We start from the raw sequence: 25,597 nt of genomic DNA, 5'->3' as shown, positions 1-25,597 counted from the left end.
GGTATTGTTCATTATCCACACTGCAGCCAAATGTCCTTGCTCCTGAGATAAAATTAGCACCTCTGATACTCCACTGTGACCACAGGCGGAGAAAGGCAGTAGGTAGCAAAAGCGGAACTGCTAAGCATGCCCACATAAGAATGTCACACTTAGGTAACTGAGTGTCCCTCAGGTCAGCCTACGATAAGAGCAAAGTCAAACAAGGCTGAATCCTTGATGTTTTGTGTTTTAAGTATCTGAAAATTGTTCACGACCAGCCTCGACCTACAAGACCTCAAATGATCATATGAGCAAGGCAATAAATCGGTGTTAACTTGCCCTGGGGCCCATGTTGTAGTTGTGATGTTTTGAAAGTTGCATCTAGTGTTAGCCTGTCCACATAGATCTGCCTGCTTTTTCAGGATTCTCAGACAGGAAAATTTTATATTCACTTTTACTGAAGGGGAACTATGGTGGCTGAATGGGCATGGCTGAAGGGCTCTGCATCGTATCAGTGCAGTCCAGTGGAGATGCACGGGAATACCACAGCATCAGGAGAGCTCGGGAACCACTTGCTTTCCAAAACTCCACACCTGAGCAAGATTTTGGCAAAGCCAACGGTTTGTAGCCCTGCAGTATTTGCTAAACATCCAGAACGTGGCCTCCCATTGTGGGACAGACTGATTCACCTTCCTGACAGAAATCAGAAATGGAATGTAATGGGCATAACAGAAAATCATTTCTGTAGGAAAAGACACTTCAAAAATTATGATATCCAGAGGAATGGACAGCAGCTTTCGCAATGCCGACATGCATCAACTTGGACTAGTACAATTTTACAGCCAGGCTATACAAAAGCAAACTTTCAAATCATGTCAAGTGCCCAGGAATACAAAAAAGAAGAAAAAAAGTGTAAAGGTAACTGACATTATCATTCAGAGCACAGCAAATGCTGTATATAGAAAAAACAAAAAGCAAAATCAGCTTATGTCTTTGTTTACTGTCAGGGGTTTGGCCATTGGTAAAAGCATTATTATGTGGGAATGTTTTCTAGCTACCAACCTTTTTAAAATTTATTTGTTTTTTATCAGTGGTAATTGTGGTTTTTAGTTTTCTCTTCTATTTAATTTAATAGCTTTGTGAAGAGCCCTTATGACAATGTGGTTAGTACTTACTGGGGTTTTCTGTGTGATACCTAATACAGAATAATATCTCTTCTTTTAGAGCTTTTTAAAAGTATTTGTCTCTCTGCTTATAATCTTTATAAGCTGATCAAAAATCTTTTTCTGAACTTGGCCTTTTTTTTTAAAGCATATCTTTGATACATTAAAAATGCAAAGACAAAAGAAAGCCTTCTTTTCTACTTTCAGGGTGCTCAGCTCTCAACAGTGACTGTGTTGTTTGCCTTCTTTCTTAATATTAACCATACCCAAAGCCTCAGTGGGTACATGTACAGAGCTCAAGTGGGACTTCTTGTTAGGAATATTCTCTGACTCACTAGTCAGGAGAATAAACCATTTTCTCTGAGGTAGGTTGTTTTCACATCAGCACAGCATTGAAGGAACTCCCTTTAAGAATCACAGTTGCTAGGGTATTGGCACAAATGTAGTGCTTAAGTTATTCTTATTCCTCTTTAAACTTGGATAAATAGTTCTTCATTGCTCTTTGCCTAAAAAATAATTACTGTATATTGTGAGGGGGGATTACAAGTTGTTTTCTTTTACTTAAGTCTTGCGTCACTCCAGGAAGAAAGATTACAGTGTCAGGCAGGATATCACCTCATGAAAAAGTTAAACTGGTCTAAGTACCTGATTTCTTTAGATTTAGTTGTACTTTACCTCAGGATGCCTCTTTGCTAACAGATGTCAGGTGTTGATCGCTTTAACGTCTTACTAAGGGCTGTCAGGAGGCTACCAAACCCAGACAGTCGCATCCAGGAGTCTGTTAATTATGTTATGTCAAGCTAAATTAGCCTGTTTGCTGCTTGGTTTTGGTTTTTGTTTTTTTTTTTTGAACAAATGAAACTTCTTACCTTGATGTTTTCATGTGAAATTGAGGCAGGGAATGACTCAAAAAAGGTACATGTTTTAAGTGTTGGCCATTACTTTCTCAAGAGATAAGCTCTGTAATTAACTGATGTCTGCTAACAGGGTCTTCCAATTATGATATATGGGGAGGCTTAACAAAGTGGGTTGTCTGGCTCACAGGTCTATAATTACTCTTAGTAATATTTGTTCTGGGACCATCTTAAAGTCTTCCCAACTATTCAAGAATTTTGTTTGCTCATTTGTTGGCTGACATCTCAAGGAGTAAATGCTTTCTGACAAGACCGTGTGCTACCTATCCATGTCATGAATCGTGCAAGAAAAAGCAAGCACAAACCCTGGAGGAGTCCTCATCAGAAAAGAGCAAGCTCCATTCTCTTTTTACCAAATTTATTCAAGGTGTCAAAAATATTTTGAGGGATAACTGGAATTGTAGTGTATCTGAACGTTTAAATATAAACGATGACATTCTTTGTTATTCAAGCAGACTAATGAGTCTGAAGTATTTCAATAAAAGGCACATCACACTGGCATTTTATGAGTCACAGACAAATTTAGTGTCATGTCATAGCCAAGGTACAGTGGGTTTTGTGAGAGGAGCAGTTTTAGAGAAATAACTATGTTGGTACACGTGGAGAAAAGAGATGTGCTGTTGTCTAAGTAAGATTTTCATCTAGTTTGTACCACAGGGCAGCTAGTTTGAATCTTCCTGCATCTGTTGAAAACCAAAGGAAATCATTTTATGTCAGAAAGATTTAGCTTTCTCTCCTTTAACTATTATAAATGTATCATAGACAAAAAGATTATTTTTTTAATGTCTTATCTTCAACTGAGACGTACTCCAGGAGCTGTCAAATGCTGTTGTGACTTTTCAGCACCAGAATTGCATAATCCTACCTACCTTATGATTTAGTCACAAGTAGAGTTTTCAAAATAAAATAAAAACCATGAAAAATTAATTTTCTGTTCTTGTAAATGCTTGTTGTTATTTTGGATTCTGATGTTTGAGGTTTTCTTAGTTAATCTCTAAGTTTGCGTAGTCATACTTCTGAGGGACCATTTTGAGTCTTTGATAATAGTGCATAAAGTGAATGAATAAGGTGGTGCAAATACATATATTAAAGAGAGATGGTAACTCATTGTGTGGGCCAGAGAGAGTTGTATTTGATAACTTATGGGTGTTGCAAAAATGACATTAGTAGTTTTGCTCAAAAGCTGTTGCAGTTTTCAGTATATGTTCCTTATGATGTGAGAAGATATGTCTGGAATGTAGCCCATGTTATGAAAGTGCTGACTTGTGTTTGCTCAGAAAAGCCATGATCTATTTTATTTTTTTTTTCCCCAAAACCATCAGAGGTGGCTGAGACAATTCAGGCAACAATAAAATCCATAAATAGGAAATATAACAGTTATTTTGTAATGGGTAAAAATTCATTTTACAAAACTAGGAACTGATAATACAGGCATACAAAATTGTGAAGAGTTCAGAACGGTATGTTTAATCTTTGCAACTAGGTGTTTAAATGTGTAAAATTTTTTAGTAAATCCTGGATTTTTATTCATCTTTATACATGAAGTCTGAACAGCAACCAAGATAAGATCCTTGCATTTGGTCCTTCAGAAGTGGCACTCTGCCCTGACTAATTTCTGATTTGAATGCTCTGCAATACCTCCCACATACTGACACTGCTGAATCTTTTAGGATGGCGTGCAGGGGCCCTATCTGCAGCATTACGATACCCAGGACTCTAGACCAGGGGTGCACAGTTTGGGAAAAGTCAGGAGAATAGGACTCTTGCAGGTAATATTCCACAGCAGATTAAATTGCACTGCATGATACTTCTTTTTTCTGTGTCAGGGACCTCTGTTGGTTGGGCTGTAGTGTTCAGAGGGACACGACAGGATTTTTGTCTTTCCTTAACATTTCTGTGAGTTCATTTTGCTGGGTTTTCTAACCAAGCTAAGTCACAAGAGAAGTGCATCTTAATGGGGGTATTTCATTGTTTGTAATTAAAAATCTTAGTCATAATTTGTAAAACAGGAGTTAATGAAGAGCTGAATAGTGTAGTGTAAGGTGGTCTCTTCTGCAGATTCCCCCTTTCAGGCATTCACAGCCTTATTTTTGCCCACCCAGTTAATATCACTGACTGCGTTAGACTTACTTCTGATTTACACCAGGGTGAGTATGTAAAAACCTTTGGGGCATTCCAAAGTTCAAATAATTCCTGTCTTTTTTAGAACAATGGACTAACACCTTAGACTGTGAGAGGTTTGAGCTTTGGATCCTCTGCCGTTACAGTGTCAAAATTTCTGTTTTATTCCTGGCCTGTTTGCTTGAATTGAAGCGTTTATTCTGATGGTGATTAACTTCCATGTGTTCACATAATCAGACACATGTGAACTCATAAAACTCCTAGTGTGATATTACATTGCTGGAGGCAACAAAAGCTCAACATGACATGATGTAAAGATATATATATATTCAAATAGGAATACAAAACAAAGAAAAATATACTATTCTACTCCACTTTCAGACTTTTGATAAAGAAGACACTGTCTGACTGTCTTGTATCAGAGAATTTAATTCAAAGGCGTGCATGAAATGAACCTACAGGATTGGACCCTAAAAGATTAAATGAAAATATTTTAGGAATATTTCAGTTTTTAAAATCTTTGCAGTGTTCTTTAAAGTGATTTGTTTCCAAGGGAACAACAATCTGCAGAGCTATAAATCTCTTTAATAGTAACATATCACAGGTAAGAAACCCACATTCCCTGGTAGTGTTCATAATTTTTTTTTGTTTGTTGGAAAAGTAATTTTTCATTTTTTCCTTATCCTTCACAGTTTAATATAATTTAATTTCCTTATGGTATTAAAGGAACACTTGACAAAAATAGTACATGTGACACATTTCTGAGCATTATTGATGTAGCTTAGAGGATAAGAAATATTTAAGGGATTTATTTTGAAACAGAAAGTAAGTCACAGGTTGTGCCATGTTGAAGTACCGTTTCCTCAGGTGCCGTCCTGGCTGGAACAGCTCTGTCTACAGAAGGCTTCAATTCTGTTTAGTTTTTCAGTAACAAACCTAAATCCAGTCAGAGGGGGAAAAAACAAGAAAATGAAAGTTTCGTGGGAATTTTGACTTTGCTGGCAAAGCAAATCCACATGGGAAAATTTCTCACTAAGAATTTAAAGCCCAGCTTCTCTGGATGGTGTAAAAGTATCCAGGTATTGTGTTTTGCTAGCCTGTAAAACACAGCCTCATGTCTGTTGGAGCTCTACATAAGTTCCTGTTGGTGGTACAGGGGATCTTTTTGTGGTAAATTAACAACCTAAGTACAGTACTTGGGAATGTTTTATTGAGGGCATGGAGAAGTAAATTCAGCAAGCTGTATATGTTACATACACTACAGCATTACCAACCCATCCCCTCAGTGGAATGGTTTGGGGGTTTTGGTATAAACAACTACAGAATTTCTTGAATGAAACAGGCGTTTTTATGAAGTGCTGAACATCCATTATTGAAAAATCAGATCTTGCATGAGACATGCTTTTTATCACAGACAAACTCACTGTTTTTAAAATCTAGATGATGGGCCTGAACTAAAGTGAAAATTAACTTTTATTGTGTGCTTTTCACACTGTATTTTACAGTATTATTTGTTGAGTTAGACAATGGTAAATGAATGAGGGTTCATGAGGGTTTTGCTTGTTGTATTTCAGTAACTGTTTGCGGTCTTCATGAAATGAAATGTTTCAATTATTAGATTTTAGGAGAACAAGTTCATTTTAGAGGCAACTTCGTTGACTTCAGTAGCACTGATCTCAATAGAGTTCAGTTTGACTTACCAAATGTATTATTATGTTGTAAGCAAGTTAATAAGAAAGGCATGTTAAAGATGCTTCTTTTATAGTTAGAGAGGGAAGAAGAACTCCAAGTGTGAATTTTAACTTCTCTGATCATTGGAAGGACTTGTCCTGGATTTGGTAGTTAATTAGACATTAACTGAGAATGCTACTTCTTATTTAGAAAAGTTAGTTACAGTTGTGTGTTGGAAGGAAAATGTCTCTCTGTTGGCTGTTTTTATTAGTCTGAAATATTTAGCAATATCGGATAGGGAAAATTTTGATATGTCATGCCCAGTTCTTACCTATTGCACTGAAATTTTAAGGACTATTTAAGAGTATGTTCATCAAGATTGTTAGATGTATGCTTAAGATCCTAGAAGAAAAGGGCCAAGTTACACAGTAATTTTAGCAACCCTGTAGTTTAAAATGAATTAAATACGAAAGCTCTCATTATCAAATCAGTAATAACTAAACTTCCTAATAAGAAGAACCAATACTAGAAAGGTATACCGGTTTATTACTGACTTCACAAGTTTTACTGTATCTTAACTGTGCTGTAAAGAAAAAAACACATTTTTCCTCATAAAAAACAAAATAGCAGTTAATATAAGTTAAAAATAAAATAATTTTTTTAGATTTAAAAAAATGGCTGATTAAAGAAGGTATAATAACCATGCTGAAGCTTGAGGTACATTAGGCAATTAAAATATCCTACAGTTTTTGTTGTAGTGGCGTTGCCATGTTCATAGTTCATAGGTGAGCCAAAATATGTTCCTTCCTTTCCTCACTCTGTTATCAGAAAAAAAGCTCTTATAAAAGTACTTCATTACTGAAACAGAGCTTCATTACAGAAAAGATAACCGAGCAGAATAGCAAAGCAATTAGCCTATTGATAATATTTAAGCAGAGTTCTTTTTGATTATTATATTATTTTGAAGTTTCCCACCTGTTGAACTCAATAGAAATTGCTTCTTGAAATCACTGAAGTTTAGAAAAGCGGCTTTCCTGTAAATTCATTATAAGGCAGTGGGGAGGATTGTGTATGTGTGGAAGGCTGGGGAGATTCATGCATGTAATTCTGTAAAACAAAATCAATAAAGCTGATGACAGATTAAGTTGCTAAATTTTGTAACACTAGACTACTGTTTGGGTCATCAGCACAGCACTATTGGATTTTCTATGGTTTAATGCTGAAAAACAGGATTATTGATTTTAGGATTTTCAGCGTATCCCCTCTGGGAGTTCTTAAGCAGTCTTTATAATTCTTCACACTTAAGTTGACAACTACAGTGACATAACTGTGTCCTTGCCTTAGTAATCGTTTTCTAATCATATTGGAAAAGGCTGGAAATGGTTTATAAAATGATTATTCCAGACAAATGGGGGAACAGAAGGGTTGTCAGGATGTCACTTCTTTGTCTGGTGGTCATTGCTACCTGACTGCCATCTTGCCTTGGAATTAACTTACAGTCACAGATTAAGACCTTTGACTGTCATAAATCTGCTTCCCAATATGTTTGACTGGCAGGGGAGTTCACAAGCCGTCCCAATATAAATAGGATTTTAGCACATCAGGTGCTGCTCCGAAGTAAAACGGGCTGTTTTGCAGTCGACTTTGTTGGTGTATATTCATTGCTCCTTCCCCGACCCATGTGTATGCATGCCTGCGTGTGTATGCATGTGTGTGTGTACGTAAAGTAGAAGCTGAGATAGGCTAACAAAATGAACTACTGTATGCAAGAAATATATGAAGTGCACCCAGCTGCTGGTAGCAATTGCTACATGCAGTCCACTGATTATTGCACATATATCGAAGATAATCAGGGTTACAGCAGTTGTGATGCTCAGGTCCTGCACAGTAACAACATATATATGGAACAGGCCTGGGCGGTGAATCAGCCTTATACCTGTAGTTACCCTGGAAACGTTTTTAAAAGCGAGTACTCTGACATGGACATGGCCCTGAATCAGTACAACCAACCTGAATTTTTCACAGAAGAAAAACCTACTTTTTCTCAAGTGCAGTCGCCATCGTACTCTCAGAAGAAAGGTAGGGGCATTTTATTTAAATAACAAAAAAAAAAATTCTCTGTTTTTGTTTTTGTTTTGCTTTAAACTTACAGTTGCATCAGTTGGCTCAGATGCATCTTTGAATGTGAAGGCTGCCTGTTCAAAATTGAAAGCAGCAGTAACATAGGTTGCTAGGTGATTGTAAGGTTTTTGGAGAGCGATGAGGATTTCCAAGCACTTTTTCTTAATATATAAGAGACATTTGCAAGTATATTGCTTCTTTTTTCTGCTTTCCTGGGCTATTAAGTTCCTTTGCTATTCACCAGTGAGCTTGATAAGAAAGTTTCTCTCCTGAAATGTCATCATTATATATGCTGCATCTTAAAGCTGTGTTTCTGTTTACATACAAACTGTATAAGTCCGTGTTTTCAGTAAATGTGAACTCTGTTTGCTCAGCAACTCAGGAAAAAGATTTTGAAAATAGGACTGTAAATATGTATGGGAAAATGTGTTTGAATTACTGTTTTCTAAGTGAAAACCACGAGTTTCTGATTATGCAGAGCAAAAAAGACTGAAAATTCAAGAATATATCTATGCAAGAAGGATGACTTTGCATCCAAAAGGCTGATCTAATCAATACATTTGTGAGACAAGTGCAGTGTCTGCTCCCTAGGGGTTAAATCATCGCCAGTTTTTAGAATTTATTCTTTTGATTTCAAGTAAGCAAGTGAGATTTAAAAGGAGCCCAAAATACTAACAAATACTTGGAAATGTTTTCAGTGCTGTTTGTTTTGAACTCAGTAACCCAACTTACGCATATGAAGTATACATTCTCTGTGTTTCTTTAAAATCACATTATTAAAGACAGAAAAAAACTTGTATGTTATACCAAAATAATATCCTTTTCTGATCAGACCAGATTTTCTGTATGCAGTTTTCCAAAATCCAGATGAATCGGATGTAACTAGAGAGTTAAAGAAAATACCATTTACTACTTTTGAAGTATCTTTGTAATGAAGAGCAGACTGTTTATTTTTATTAACTACATGGAAAACTGAAGTATTTTCCTCTGGACAGAAAATACTGATTAACCCTTGATGCAATAAATCTCTGTGATTGATAGAAAGATGTCTTAATTTTATACATTGAACAGCATCATATTTAATAATAAATAAAATTATTTTTTAAATCCTTCTTGGAAGCTGTGACAACATGATCAAATTGTAGGCTAAATGTAGTTGTGGATAATATATGTTTTTGTGTTGTGCAACATTTTAAATGCTTTTTAAGGCTTTTTTATCTGTTGTTGGGTTTTAATTAATGACTTCATATCCTTTGTAGAATTCTTCTATTTCTTGTTTTTGGTTAAGGGAAAAGCTTATCTCAGGATTAATTTAGAAAAAAAAATAAAGACTTGCTGTTGCAAAGTCACTGAAGGAATACATTTTTCATAATGTTAAAGGTTATAAATAATACTTAGTACACCTAGATCAAAGCTTTAAGTTATTTCAGTGCTCAGGCACCCAACATCTGCCCTGTGTAAAGTTTTTGAACTTGTTGGTTTGAAAGAATACAGAGTTGTTTTTAAAAACGGCTTGTATGCCTTTATTTTCTACCACCTCAGTTTCACTAAGAATTTCCGAGGAAGCCTCTCTAGCAGGCTTTTAATTGATCATTCACAGAGACTGAGCAACGTGTTTTGGGATTCTTTAGAGCCTTATTACTGTGATAATCAATAAAAAGTGGCCTCCCTTCTGTCAAACCTTTGCAAATGTTGAGGTTGTTAAGCAGAAGAGATCTAAACTGCGTGGAACATGTGCATCTTCTCTTTTCTTCTTTTTTTTTTTTTAATTTCCATCTTTTAAGCAAGCTATCGTAAAACTAACAAATCTTTTAATCCTGTCCTAAGAACAGAAGGCTTTTCACAGGGCATGTGTGTCTGTATTGATCCAGAATTGATTGGGGGAGCGAGTGAGTTTGTTAGAGAAGCCTTGGTAATAGCCCATTAAAGCAAAATTAATTCCCTAAACAGGTGTTCATGAAGAGTTTTGATTGCTGCAGTTGGTATTTTTGTTAGTCCCTTGAAATTTGTTATAATCTCAATAATATGCTGTTCAAATCAGATTGTACTTTACAGTAGCACATGGACTTGTTACTTGTTTCATATCAGAGCTTTTGCTAGTTACTAAATGGTTAAAATCTTGTTTTCCCTCTGGGAAGAAACAAAATCAACATTGTATATGTCGAAAAGCTTGTAATTTGTGAAAGGGTATTTAATTACTTCTCTATTTTTATGTCACTTTGAACGAATTAGAAAATAACTTGAAAAACAACAACCAAAGACCCCAGCAATGTGTCACTGGGGGGGGGGGGGGGGGAGAGAAACATTTATAAAACATAGCCAGTTGTTCTAAATATCAGAAAGCTGCTTCAGTTATTACAGTACATTAAAAACTATTATTTCCTGGCTATCCGTCAGAAATTCTGATGAAAGAATTAATCTTTAAAGAAAAGAATTGTAGTCCAGAAAATCAGGAGTTGGAGATGTGTGTTTAGCTTTGCATCTACTTGTTGCTCCATTACCTTTTGTGCTCTGGTGTACACGGTTAAAAGGTGACAGCACAACGTTTGTGCAAGAGCTTACTGTTTTATTAAGGAAGCCCTTTCGGACCTGATCCTGCCCTAGGAAACAGACAGCCACATACACTCTGTTTTCTGTGTAACGCTGTGAAATCTGATAAGCAGAACAGGGCTCATCGTTGTGAGAACAAGGTGCTATTCTCAGTTTTGTCCCAGAGAGCTTAAACTGGAATATTCTTCCCCTCACACAGTGTTGCCAGCCGTGGTGAGCTTGCAGCATTGCCTGCTGGATGGGTGATGCTCAGGGGGAGCCTGTGCCCCCCTGCCCCTGTGCAGAGGCTGTGCAGACAGACAAAAATGTCCCTGGATCTCCTCACACCACCTATGCTGTGAGGAGGAGTACCCAGTGACAGGAGGAGATAATGCAGTTAGGAAGGTACAAAAGAAATATGTACAGGAGTCCACAAACATCAGTCTCCCCACACTAGGTGTCTGCACAGTGTTTTGGACATTTGGACAACATGGGAGAAGTGTCTGCAAAGTTAAAACTGGAATAAGAGTTGGCTTTTCACTTTCTTTGCACGGTGATTTCTCGTACAGTGTTAATGAAAGATGTCCACAGGTGTCTGTGAGGTTAGGCTTTAACTTCACATTCTGTGGGGCAGAGAGCAGTAAGCAGGGGGTGCCCCCCCAAACCAAGGGTTTTGGGGAGAATTCTTGAGATTAGGCTAGGGGGGAATTCTTGAGATTAGGCTGTAGCAGAGCCAGCTTCTCATCCTTGCAGCTCACCTTGCTTCCCAGATACCAGTGAGATACTGGTGAGGTTAATGCCATGTTTGGAAGGACTCATGGTATGGTGGGAGAACAGGGCTTTGAAAGCTGTTGTTATTGTTGTTATTTTATAATTGTATTTGCCATAATTATTTCTCTCTATTTTTTCTCAGGCAATTAAGGTGCAGCTGAGAATATGTAGTGTGTGAATGCTAGAGTATGCAACAGAATTGGCCCAAACTGAGTTCTCAGCAGTGTGAGAACATTAAGGTACTTTCTAAATAGCTAAGAAAAAGTAACATGAAGCTTATGCCAAAATGTCATCAATGCGGGGAGTGTGTGTGGATATAATCAATTTACAGAAACACTGAGAATTTGTCATCCTGGCCTTTGCAGCAGAGCAGTTCCCAGTATGTTAACGATTATTCAAGCTTAAAAATATTAATTTTGCTCTTGACCACCCATCTAAGGAAATAGCACTGAGAAAAATTGCATAATCCATTGCATAAATCATTATGCATTTGGAGTTATGTTTCTTTCATAACAAAAATCAGTGGAAATAATGTGTTTTCATCTCCTTTACTGTAACCTTTCCACAACCAAATGAAGGATGAAAAAGTGAAGTAAGTTATGCTTTGCTTTGTTCAGTGAGGCTTAGATTTCCAAACAAATAACTTTCTTGCAGTACTAAGATACTGTCTCTAAAAACATTTAAATTATTTGAAGGGTGGGGAAACTGCATGATATGACCCCTTAAAGTGATGTATTTTGTACCTGTAGTTGGTAATGGCTGCAGGTACAGTACTGATTGCAGAAGTTTAAGTGACAACACAGTTTGGGCTAAAATGTTTTCAGCACATTCTCTGCAAAAGCACTGCTGTTGATAAGGTTTCTGACTCAGCCTAAGGAGCAGGGTTAATGCACTGAAAAGTCGTGGAGAGAAAAGGGACTATAAAATGTTTCAGATTAAATCATTGCAGAATCTTTTGTCAAATTTTAGTAATTTCATAAATCAAGAAATGTCAACAGAGATCAAAATTGAGCACATGCGGGCCGGTTAGCTAACAAGAAAAGTGTGAATCTGCTCAGCAACATTCTCGGTGCTTCCAAGCTCAAAGGAGAAATAAGCCATTTTTCTCAGTGGGAGTAATTTAAAGAAAGTGGGAAACAAGGATCAGTGTATCTGCCCAGCATTTCAGATCAATGTTGATAATAGCACACATAAGAATGGAGTATGCTTTTTCTCTGTTGGCTCTCTGCTTTCAACAAAACTCCATTTAAGCTTTTTCTGCACAAGTATGTCCAGGATGATGCATGGCTGTTCCTTGTAATTTTTTATAATTTGTAAAGAGTTCAAGGTGACTATGAAAGCAGTAGAACAGCAGTACAAATTTACATTTCAGTTGAGGATTCTCAAGGTAGTAATTAATTTCATCTTTTTGATTTTCATACTGTAGTGTCTAGTAAGTGAATATCAGCTTACTGGTAAGTCCTAACTCCTCATTTTAGTGAGTGATCTCTGGTCATGCAAACCATACCAGATGGGAGAAAGAGAGATTTCAAGGAATATATTTAATACATGACTCTGCCAGTGTACACTGAAAATTAAAGTACTGAATAATGGTCTTGAAGTGTAACTGTCCTTCTGCAATAGCAAAAAATGGCATTTTCTGCCTTCAAGCTATAAATCTATGGTGGATTAGGAACAAGCTAATAATGAACATCTGGCAGACAGGCATAATTTGTTTGCATCAGTGTTACTCATATTCTTGTTTGGTAGTCAAATACCATTTGGTTCTACAATTTTTTTAAGGTGGGGATTAATTCCCTAGGTGAATATCACATTACTTTTACAGATCTAGATATATAAAGTATGTGCAGTGATATTTTAACAAAACTGAAGTTGGTTTTTTACTTTTCCTAGAAGATGCTTTTTATTGTTGATGTTATTAATGTGTACCAGGTACAGAGGGAGAAGAAACACTATAATTTTTCAGAGTTTTTTTATAATTGAAATAGTTTTTCTTTGCTTTGTTGGATGGAGGAATAGGCACTGAGTGCCTCGCTTGTGCCTCTCCAGCCCATTACACTGTGCAGGGTCATATATGGTGCTGTAAGGCATCATTCCTGCAAATGGTAATTAATGGAGGAGTACCTCAGATGACTGCATGGGGTAGCAGATCTCCTTCTGTTCTTACAACTGCTTGGGGCAGACTCATTGTGCATTTTCCTGTTGAAGGGAATTGTTTCCTGCCATGCCTCTAGAAAGCTACAGTTGTTATTTAGATGGCTCTCAAGATTGGCTATAATGGATTATATGACATATTCTTCTAGAGAGGGGCAAGTGGTCCTGCTGTGTGCTTAGCCTTGCCAAGACAGTAAGATTAGGCAGACTGGCAGGTGGGAGTCTGGGAACCAAAGGTGTTACTTTAGGCTACAGGGGAAACACCAGACAAGGCAGATCAAGGTGATTCACTGTTATTATTCTCTCAAAGATCCAAGGTGGGCATTGGGATAAACAATGTCAGGTCATACTTGACAGATAATTAACTTGGAAGATCGTATGGGATGCAACAAGTGACAGTCCATGAGAATGCTGAATGCAGCAAACAGACTTGAAACAACAAGGTTGTTTTTGTGCAATTCAGTGAGGCTGGTGTTGCTCTTGAACAGTTCCTCTTAGATATTTATGTAAAAGGTTTTGACCAAGAAATAAAAAATAAATTCTGACCACCTGAAATAGGAACAAACCTGATGTTTCCATGAAATTTATCAGTAAGTTAATTTATTAGTAAGAAATTTATCAGTAAGAAATGTATTAGTAAGAGCACCAGGGTTACTCTGTCCAGACAGCATCTGCTTTTCCACATGGGCATTTTTATTTTTGCTTCGGTGTTATTACACAGACATGAAGCAAAAGTACTTGTTGATATGAGAGACAAGTTACTAATAGTGGTGCAAAGAGTGAGACAAGTTCTGTTGCTCTTTTCCTTCCTCAGAACATCTAACAGGCAACTCTGCTGCCATCCATGACTTCCTCAGGAATCTCCACTGCACTATTCATTTATTCCATGCTGGTACCATGTTTAGAAAGACAATGTTGAATTTCTTCCCGCTAATGCTGTCTCTAACTCTGAGAAGCAGAAAAAAATGTACTGTCTGTTTATCTACATGTCTTTCAAATGAAATTGTATTGAATTTATACAGAGGTCATACAGGATATTTGCCACTACTAGAAATTACTTAGAATTTACATTAGTGTTTGTAAGAACTGAATGCAAATCCATTTACTCCTTTTGCAGGGATGTCTGTCTGAATTGTGTCTTTTAAAAATACTACTGAAGGTCCAATCTTCCCAGTCTAACTGTTTCTAACCCCATTAGCTGTTAGAAGAAGTGTTAAAAATACAGAAAACTGTAATAGAAAGACAAGATTTATGTATTGCACACTTTTGTTGCCAGTGATTTCTTGGAATAAGAATTTTCTACTCATGTTTCCTGTTCAATTACTAGAAGAGTTCCAGTTGTGTACTTCCCTTGTGACATGGAGTCAGTCTGTGGCAGTACTGAACATAATATTTAGGTAGCTTTAAGTAGGTGGCACTTAATGCTTCTGATGCAAGAAATTTGCAATGTGGTTGCATGTAAGGATGCCATTTTTAATTTCTGACTAGGAGTGCCCCTAGGAGATTTCTGCCAGATTGGAAACTTTATATTGGATAAAGTCATGAAACCCCAGGAAGAAGATGGACAGCAGTGATCACATGCATGACCCAGTGTATATATTTAAGGAAACAGTTTAGACAAGTGATCTCTTGCTCCTCCAGTAGAACAAGTTGCCATTGCATAAGCAGCACTAACCAGCTTTTATAATTATTGAAATACCATTTCATTTAATTCAAAAACAATTCTTGAGGAAGCTAACCAAGGGTACTGAATTTTTGAGGATGTAGATGCTATGCAAAGACTGTGTTTTGTGAATAGCAGTAACCAGCAATAACAGAAGCCATTGATCTTCATGATACATTGAGGGGAAAATTCTGCATCCCTTTGCTGCATCTTCTGCCCACTCTGTCAGCTCTATGTTGTGTATGTGTTGCATGTGCAGAGGCAGGTGTGAGCAGAGTGGGGGCAGGATGGAGATAATAGCCTCTGCTAATCCCCCACTGGCATAGTGTCTGTTAGGAGTCAGTGATGTAATTAGAGTTGAAACCCCGCTGTCTCTCGTCTCTCAATGTCACATGGCCACCAGTCTATCCAAGCATAACTTGTTCATCATGGAGAAATATAGCCTGAATATAAATCTGCTCTTTTGCTGTCTTGTAGACTGGTTTGGTACAACATTGACATCTTAGCTCATTCCCCCACTCCCCTTTCAGAATATTGGCAGACCTGAGATGCCTGTATCCAGGAATGGCTTCCAAGTACTACTGCTTCCTTATTTTAGAGAAGAGGATACGTACTTCTCTATAATTTGAGGTTCTCATAATTATACTCAAATTAGGCCATACAAATACTTTTTGCCTTCTTTACTTTCTCCTGATTTACTCACCAGACTCCATAAAGTTTAAGCATTTTAAGCTCAGTTAACTTTAAGTGTTTTGTCTAATTTGGACCTTCCTTTCTAGAGAGCCTCTGGAAGCATAGGCTTAGGAAGGCATTTGAATTTAAAGTGCTACTGAGCTGACCCTCTGGCATGTTAATTGCAGGAAGATGATGGCCACCCCTCTTGCAGCATCCCCTAACAGCCTTCTGCTGCCCTGTGTCTTGCTGGTTGCCCTCCAAGTGACTGGTGTCCCAAGTCCCCCTGCTGTACCAGCCCATGCTGCTGTGAGGGCTGCACAAAGACATTAACCTTCATGTCTAGCCTTATGTGTGGTGCTGCAGATGGATTCAGCAAGCTAGTGGTAAGGGATTGTGTTACAGGCAGCTGCATCCAAAGGACTCTTCTTCATTGCACTCAAAAATTCCACTCAGACAGCTGGCAGTTGATGCCAAACTGGGAGGAGTGGCTGGAACACCAGATGGATGTGCTACCCATTCAGAGCAACATAGGCAGGCTAGAAAAATGGGGTGAGAGGAATCTCTTGAAGTTCATCAAAGGCAAAGGCCAAATTCTGCATGAGTGGAGGAGTAATAAAAAGAGCAGTGCAGGCCCAACTGGCAGGAAACCGCTCTGCACTGGAGTGCTTGGTAGTTCCTGGTGGGCAGCAAGTTGCATATGGGCCAGCAGTGCGTTCTTGAAGCAAGGGAGGTAAATGGCATCTCATCTGCTTTTGGAAAATCATCACCAGCAGCTTGAGGGATGTGATCCTTCCCTTCTGTTGAGCTCTAGTGAAACACATCTGCAGTGTTTGGTCCAGTTCTGGGCTCCCCAATAGAAGAAAGACACAGACATCCTGGAATAAGCCTGGCAAAGGGCCACAGAGATGATGAACTGGAGCATCTCTTCTATGAGGAGTGACTGAGAAAACTGGGACTCTTCAGCTTGGAGCAGAGAAGGCTCAAAGGGGCATATCAGTGTGTGTGAATATCTGATCCCCCACACTGTAGAAGACAGGGCCAGACTCCTCTCAGTCCCCAGTGACAGAACTAGAGACAATGAGCTCAAATAGAAGTACAGGAAATTCCTTCTGAGAGTAATAAAACAGTATTTTCTTTTCACTCTGAAGGTGACAGAGCAGAACACTTGCACAGATTGCCCAGAAAGGTTGTGGAGTCTCCATCCCTGGAGATACTCAAAAGCTGTCTGGGCATGGGCCTGGACAGCTGGCCCTGTGTTGAGCAAGGGTGTTGGAGTAGTTGACCTCCAGAAGTGGCTTCCAACTTCAGCCATTGTGGGACCCTGTGCAATGTTTATTACTCCACTAATCTTACATAGTTATACATATAGGTGCACTTTCCTCTCTCCCCTCAAAGGGAGTCTGAGATGTCTATGTTACGTCTTCACAGTGAGATTTTTCAGAAGGTAAAGTTACAAACTATAACTCCATTAGTTATGAGTCATGGAAACATTGATTTTGAAAGGTTTGTATTTTACCCTGTTAAAAAGTTGTCTCTGGTTACAATTACTTTTTGCTTGCCATCAGTATTGTTTTGGTTTTTTGCTCAAATTGAAAATATGTTTGTGTTTTCAAAACAAATGTCATTGTGGGAAAAGAACCAAGCATTGCCAATTTTTTTCACAGCAGGAATATTTTCACTGGCTGGATCTGGTAGACCACTTCTGAAGAGAAAATGTCATTCTAACACATACGTGTACACACTCACACATACACACATATTTGAATGTCCACATATTTTGCTTTAAATTCAGGCTACATTAAGTGTTCCTGTGGAACACATCCAGGTCAGGCATGATCAATAAAACTTGGGCTATATGTCGCTTGTACCTTTCTGCTTTGAAATAAACCATCTGTCAGTAAATATTTCTTACTACCAAGCCCCTCAGTCACACTGAAACCTGGGGTCTCATCTACAGTATACAAGTATATTGAGGTTTTTTCTGATATATAGAACAGAAACATACTGTATGCATTCACTGCCATTTTATTGTTTCACATCAAATCTTTTGAAGCAATGAATATTTTCTGATGTAGGATTTCACTCAGGAGAGAGAAATCATGTTCCAACTTTTCCCTCTTGACCAGTAGACACTGAATCAGTCTGAAGAATATAAAATCTTATAGGCTGTGTTTAAGTCTGTAACAGTACAAACTTTTATTCGGGAAATTCAGTGAGTTCAGAAGTATGTCACTGGTAGACAAGATCTGTGGTGGATTTTAATGCAATCTTTTTATATCACATGTATAATATAAATTTGTATGGAGTTTACACGCCACATCCTCTTTTTCTTTGCAGGGTACATACCCAGTTACTTAGACAAGGATGAGCTATGTGTAGTATGCGGGGACAAAGCCACCGGATACCATTATCGCTGCATCACTTGCGAAGGTTGCAAGGTAAATGGCATGGTGGGAAAGTGGGAATCAGAAATAGCTCTCCAGCTCCTCCATTATACAGACTTCCTGAACTGTGCTGTCAAAGCAAATAAAGACAGATTAGAAGCTAATAAGAACATCCAGTACTGATGATAAGCCGCATCTGACCATGCTGCTGCTCTTCATATGCATAAGGAATATAGTTGGTTTTTGCCGTGTTTGCTTTTGAAAAGAAAACAAGAAATTTAGACTGGTGTTGCTGCTGTTTAACAGTTAGCTTCTGAATTTACATTTTTTAATGTTTCTTTAGCCATGTTCTCAGCCAGGGTACAGCAGCATGTTCCCAGCTACTCCACTGAAGCTGTTTATGCAATAGCTAAGGTTCTGCTTATGGCCATGAGATTAACAGTGTTCTAGTGCCTCTCACCATCCCTGTGAAGAAGCAAAAATCAAAATCCTTTCCACATGCTCATATTACAGTAACATCCATCAACTTGGGAAGCATTGACACCCAATTAAAATAGTTTCAAAAAGATTTTGACTTCTTTAACTTAAGCACATTGAAATGTGCTTGCAGCCCTAAAATGCATCTCCAAGACTACATGCAAAATTAAATTTAAAAAGAGATTGCTTTGGGCAAGTAAATAAAAAAATGGAGTAACACAATCAGACACATCTTACATGATTTCACTGCCATGAATTTGCCTGAATAGCTTGAGATTCTGTAAGAAAGCTATTCTTTCCTGCAGAAAGTAAAAAAAAATTGTTTTTCTAAACAAATGGGACCACACATGTCTTGGGCTGGTGTCATGAGACTAAGCCATGAAAGTCTCATTTTGTTCACCCACAAAGTCTGGAACATTTGGATATGATATTTTGGGTTTGGATTTGCTTTAGAGCTCCTCATTGCAGTAACTCTTGTGTTGAAGTAGTTCTTTTGGTTGTACATCATTTCCCTAAGTTACATTTATGAAATGAACAGAGACCTAAATATCCTATGTATAGCAGATTCATGGTAATACTCATAATGGCTTTATACATATACTTACATACAAAGTAATGTATAATGTATATATATCTTTATATCTTTATATATATGTATCTTTAAAAAGAACTATGGAGCTGCACAAGTGTTTCTTACACATTTGCATCCTGAATACCAGATAACAATACATAACATGTATGTTGTATGGATGCAACTTAATTCAGATATAATGGGAAGTAAGCAGCACTGGGGCATTATGAAGTAGACTTAGCTCCCAGCTGAACAGCTGTATCTGTTGCGAGTTTTCCTGCTAAGATTTTCATTACTTCAAGTCAAGTAGTTCTTTTTATGCCTGCCAGCTATTTTAGAGACATATCATACAAATTTGCTTTTATCTTCCCATACAGTTCTTCTGTCTGATGTACAATTTAAAACAATGTTTATGCGCACAAGGACCTGACATAACAATTTGCAAAAAGTAATTATTTTCTTGAAGGAGCTGCATACACATTTCAAGCTGTATGATATATCAACAAAGTTATATGTTTTATCAATACACAATATATATAATAAATTTTCAATTAATTTGATGCTTACTAGTTGCTTCCACTCAATGTCACTTTAGTTTTGTAACAAGCATAATCAAGGCTGACAACCAAAGATTTGCTTTGGCATGTGCTTTCATGAACTTAATTCTCACACATGATTCCTGAAGAGTAAATTGTGAGGAATTTAAACACAAATAAATGAGCAGTGAGGTCTGACATCACTGAAATGTTTTTCCTGACTTTACCCCTTGCATCTTCTGCTATATAGGTGTGTAGCAAAGGAGTTTAGAAAGAGTTGCTCCCTACTATACAATGGGCTTTCTTTTATTGATGAGAATAACGCTTCTGTGGTGAAGTGTTTGGACAGATATAGAGAGCAGCTTCCTTAACATCTAGCTGGAGATGAACAAAGAAGGATTTTTGCAATTTTTTTCTGAAAAGTGCAAAGAAATGAGAAGGTGAAATGGGCTGTCTCAGCAGAGGTGATTGAGACTCTTGCCAACATAAAGCTACAGCTGCATTAAGTCCTGTGCAAGGTTCAGAAAGCAGAAGTTCACTTGCTGAGATTCATTAGAGATTTTTCTATCTCTTGTTTCATAACTATTGATAACCCTGTGACCCTGGTTGTCCACAGTCATCTTAGGTCTTCAGGAAGGGGTGGAGCAGATCCTGTCTCTAGGAATTCATCACAGGGTTGAGAACAGAACCTAAACTGGGTGTTCAGTAGATGAGAGTTTGAGACTTATTCCAAACCCCACATAAGGATATCTTGCCTGTGATTTCCTAGATTTTATCTTAACACAACTGGTCCCAGTCTTGCAAAGGCTCCCACACAAGCTTTATGCCACTCAGTTTAATTAACATTTCAGGTCTTACCATAATTAAGGAAGAAAGAGTTGTACTCTTAGCTCAAGCTGAACCTCGTAAGATAAAACTCTAATGAGGACAAGGCTCTTCATTGTTTTCACAGGAGTTAGGAGTACAAGCTGAAATACAGCCTTATCTGTGCATGTTAATTCAACACTTTGTGTTAAAAGAAATTGCGCACTGCTGTAAGATTTTACTGGGTATTATTTAACATGATTTAAAAACAGACCTTTCGCCTACTGAAGTGAAGAGACTATTCATTAGACAAAATCCCAGCTGAAGAGACTATTCACAAGGTAAAATCTCACTTGAATTTTGCCATTGTTTTGACTAAAACCAAAGCCATTCTGAACAGCCTCAGTCAAACAGGACCTGAGTGTCAGTGTGTTGTCTGTGTCAAGGTAATCCTGAGCTGCATTGCTGAATCTAGACAGTCTCAAATTATGGTGAAACTTGAAATTGAAGTCTAAATTTTCTGCTTTACAGCCTATCTTGTTCATATCTTTCAGTCTTGGGGAGTTTATCCAGCCCCTTGCAAAAGTCAGTGAGAAAAGTCATTTTGGAATTAAAACCAGGATTTTGTCCATAATGTTTAGAGATAACTTTTGTCTGATTTCATTACTTACAGCAATGTTTTATGGGGCATTTGAATGAGTGAATTCAGTGGGATTGCATTAGTTCATATAGTCTTAGGATCTGTTTAAATTTGCAAGATATATCTGTATTATGACTAGATAGATAGATAGACCACCATCATGAATCTTTGTTCGTCATGGGGCTTTTGGGGCTTTTGAAATTCTGTGGTAAATACAAATTAAATCTGCTTTTCAGAAATACAAATAATTTATAAATTAGGGATCCTTTGAGTTTAGAACCAAACTCAAAGATTGTGTAGACTGTATTTGAAAAATCTTTTTCTTGCCCAGATTTGGTTGGTTATTTGGCTTTTCTGGAAATAAAGGAGTGGAACTGTTTGTCCTCAATCCTTTAATAGCACAAACACACCACCATTCTTACTATTTGCAGAAGCTGCTTTTTAATTAAGACTATGTGTATGCCTTTCAATATCCTTCAAAATGATTACAGAATTTGAAAAGGGGCTCAAAAAATACTTAATATGCAAAAAAAAATTAACAGTAAAAAAATATGACTACAAGAAGACATGTACATAGTATTTGTGTCTCAAGACAGCACTACTTGCACTTTTACTTATCTAAGATCTCTATGTTTTTAATTGTTAAGGAAAATCAAGAGAAATGCCATACACTATAAAACTGGTTTGAGAGCTTTGAGAATTTTTGGGAATGAAGTTTGTTATCTTGCATAGTTAGGTACATGCCTAACAAATCAAGCAGCTCCCAATTTTTAAAAATTGCTCAGTGCTAATGCTTTCCAATGTACTTATTTCTTGCACCTAGGGTTTTTTTAGAAGAACCATTCAGAAGAACCTCCATCCAACTTATTCCTGTAAATATGAAGGAAAATGTGTGATAGACAAAGTAACAAGAAATCAGTGCCAGGAATGTCGCTTCAAAAAATGTATCTTTGTTGGCATGGCAACAGATTGTAAGTATATTTTCCTGGTTTTTCTTTATTTTATTTTTTTTCAGTGTCTGTGTTTGCCTAAAGTATGTTGATTGATGAAGCTTGTTAAAGTAAAATAGAACTGCCAGCCCTTTTCTGGATTTAATAATACCAGGGAATCGCACTCATTGCATTAAGCCACTTTCACAGGGCTGTAATTTTTTGTTTATCCTTCATCAGGGTGCACCTTCTCCTGGCCTTACCAAGCTGAGTAACAATAGGAGTGTTCACTATTTGGAGGAGAGGAGGGAGAAATGCATCTGGATGGACACTTCTCTTGAGATAAAAACATCTTGTTTAGAAAATTCTGGAGGATGTGAAATTGAATGTCATTGTATGAGTCATCCTGCAGTTGTTTGTTTTATTTTTAGCCCTGAAGAAGTTATCTGCTGCAAAGATTTTGAGTCTTTTCTAAAGAACTAGAAAATATGGCTGTAAGATTAATCCTTAGGGGTCTTCTTTTCCTGCCATTGCACAGGGATTTACACCAATAACTTCAATTACTACAAATGGGAAGAAATCATGTAAAGCCCCCCAGAATTCATATAAATCCCCTTGTGCCTTCATGGTTGTTGCCAGTGCAATCCTTTGCAGAAGAACTGACAGGAAAACAGGCCCAGTAAACAACAGAAGAATAGTCTAACTTAGTATTTTCATTGTTAATGTAATGTATAACAGTTCCCTCTGTCTAGACGGAAATAGAATAAAGGGGACATTTTCATTGTGGCCAGGTAGGACCTTCGGGGAAGGGGCTGGATACCAGTGAAGTGATGAGCAGAGAGCCCTGGGACCTGTGTATCTGGAGTCACTGGAAGTAATGGGGCTCTACAGGAACACCACTTGTGGGGATCAGGGAAAGAGCCAAAGGCATGTTGGCATGTTTGTGTCATGCTTCAGGCAGATGAGCCTTCTGTGAATAAGTGCTCCCACTTTCTTTGATCCATGTTACCTTCTGCTGGCATCCAAGTACATTTTCTGCACTTCAGAGCAGTGAGTGTGAGAGCATGCTGATAGGGACAAAGAAAACAGAAGTGCATCTTTCCCAGTATGGATTACTCCAAGTCCATTATAGGAGCACTTGGATACCTCACAAAGCTTTTGCATATTACTTTTATTGGTGGAACAACCCCTTGAGGGCAATGGCAGTATACAAAGCATTACCAGGATGGTAAGTCACTCTTTGCTACCCAGGCTTCTGAGAAAATGAAGTTTGAAGGGCGAAGTAAGAGAACAGTCTCAACTGTGGGTCTTGCCAAGGCACTTCCTTACTGATTAGTTAAGGTGTTTGTAAGCAACTGGTACCTCAGGCACGCAAAAGACCAAAGTTCTGACAGTCTTATGAACTTCCTGCCATTTTTGTATGTTTTTTCCCCTGCTAGTGGTGTTGGATGACAGCAAGAGGTTGGCAAAGAGGAAGCTGATAGAAGAAAATCGAGAGAAGAGACGTCGGGAAGAGCTGCAGAAAACCATTGGGCACAAACCAGAGCCAACAGATGAGGAATGGGAGCTCATCAAAATTGTTACTGAAGCACATGTGGCTACCAATGCACAAGGAAGCCACTGGAAGCAGAAAAGGAAATTTCTGGTAAGGGCTGTAGCCTTATACACTGCTCTTAGAGCCAGGTTCTGTTATTTCTTCTGTGGTGCCTTCCCAGCATTGCAACCCCAAAGAGATTTTATTGCCAGTGTACTGATGCTTGTGAAAAAAGGGTGATTTTGCATAGTTATTACTTCATTTTTCGTGCCCGAACCTCAGTGTTTGATCAGACCATGTATTTCAAAAGATAAACAGTGTTGCTATGTTAAGGCTTACTCAGCTTGATACTTTTATTGTGCTGTGATAAGGAAAAGTAGAAAAATTGTTTCTCTCCTTACTGAGAACAGAAGCAGTCTATAATACATACTGTATTTTTTAATATATTCTATCTAGGGATAGTTGTCTTTATTAGGGACTATCATAAAACATATTGAAAGTGTTAAAACAATATAAAGTTCTAGATGAAAGCTGATACTTTTGGTTAATAACTCAGGGGTTTTTCCTCTTTTGGTTAATGGTGAATACAGTACTGAAAATAAATTAGGCAAGGAAAATTAATTTCAGTGAGAACAGGATGATACATACACTATACCATTGGGGTTGCAGCCTACAAAATAACTTGGATTTTCATCCTATTACTAAGGGTCAGAAAATAAATGTTGATTTATGATGCTCGAGCTTAAAAAAGGATTTATTTGATTTTTCTAAATCGATTTTTAACAGAAATAAGTGCAGAATGCAAAATGCTTCTACCACACAAAAGAGGGATTAGAGACTGCATTTGAGAAATACACAGGAGTCTTTAACAGTCAGGGTATACTAAATCAGATAGAGCACACTCATCTTTTTGCAAGCCCAGGTTCCTACTGCGTAATTCACCATGGGAATTTCAACTCACAGTTGAATTGCTCAGAGAAATTACGTATTCAGGACAGCTGATCTCTTTCATAATGTTGGGGTTTTTTTAATGCCAGTGACACCATCTGTATTTCTATATGAAAGGCTTGTGTTCATAGACTCCACAGTCAGGAAACCACAGCCAGTCATCACTGGCAAGAACCAAGAGAGCACTTTCCAGGGGTGTTGCAGAGCAAGGTGTGAGCAGACCAAGAAGCACGTGCAGTCGTACTTTTGGTTGATTAGACAGGAGTGCTGTTCTTCAGGTATCAGCTGGTTTGGGATAAAACCTAGGGAGCTGGAGGTTGGGGCTGGGAATGAGCTGTTGAAGAGCAGGAGAAGCTGACAGTCTGCCCCAGGAGTTATGGATCTGTCCTTATGTGGCTGAGGCTGGTTCTTTGACAACAGAGACTTCATTGGGGTCCACCTTACCTCTTCTCCTGTTGAGTTAGGTGGAAGGGGCTCCCCTCCAGTGTGTTAGCTTTAGCTGGCTCTCCTGACTTCCTTTGCCTTTCCCAAGAAAATGCTGTGCTCTTCCTTTTTCTCCATAACAATGGTTTGCGTGAGTTTAAGCATTTGGTCTTTTTTGCTTGGAAGGGATGAAGTTTGTTTATCATGAGCACACTGACAATGTGGTTTAGTTACCCAAGATTCAGGGAGGGAGAGAGCCTAGAAATGAGTTTGAGTTTTTTAGTAGGAACCATCAGATAATTGAGCCCAGTATTCTTCATTGTTCCTTTACAATTAGTGCTTGCTTTAGCAACACATTGCTGAGGTTTTTTCTTATAAGAAGTTAGATTTGGATTTAGATTAGTTACAGAAGGATCTTTTATGATGTGTTTCTTTTAAAAAGTTGTTGAACACAAATTTTTATTACAGACAGCACTTTCAGCACCTCCAGTGTTTAAGTGTCTTATACAAATGTCATGGGGCCCATCAGTCTTAAAGGTCTGTGTCTCTGGATTTTATCTAGTTTATGACCTTAATGTGAACAGAATGAA

At 37.9% G+C, this 25,597-nt stretch overlaps 1 protein-coding gene across 4 annotated transcripts in view; it reads left to right on the top strand.

The window, feature by feature from the left end:
* Positions 1-25,597, top strand: part of THRB (thyroid hormone receptor beta) — a 156,599-nt gene that overhangs the window by 118,678 nt on the left and 12,324 nt on the right. For 3 of the 4 annotated variants that reach the window (XM_059468289.1, XM_059468305.1, XM_059468297.1), the window contains 3 exons: positions 18,099-18,199; positions 21,997-22,144; positions 23,542-23,747. In XM_059468289.1, the coding sequence (XP_059324272.1) occupies positions 18,099-18,199; positions 21,997-22,144; positions 23,542-23,747 (455 nt within the window). Of the gene's footprint in view, positions 1-449; positions 898-18,098; positions 18,200-21,996; positions 22,145-23,541; positions 23,748-25,597 lie in introns of those variants that run through there. The other variant, XM_059468284.1, reaches the window with a different exon arrangement.

The sequence above is a fragment of the Ammospiza nelsoni genome, chromosome 1, assembly GCF_027579445.1.
Source record: "Ammospiza nelsoni isolate bAmmNel1 chromosome 1, bAmmNel1.pri, whole genome shotgun sequence".
In the NCBI taxonomy this organism is placed as follows: Eukaryota; Metazoa; Chordata; class Aves; order Passeriformes; family Passerellidae; genus Ammospiza; species Ammospiza nelsoni.
Note: the sequence above shows the minus strand (reverse complement) of the source record. Positions and strands in the feature narration are given on the sequence as shown.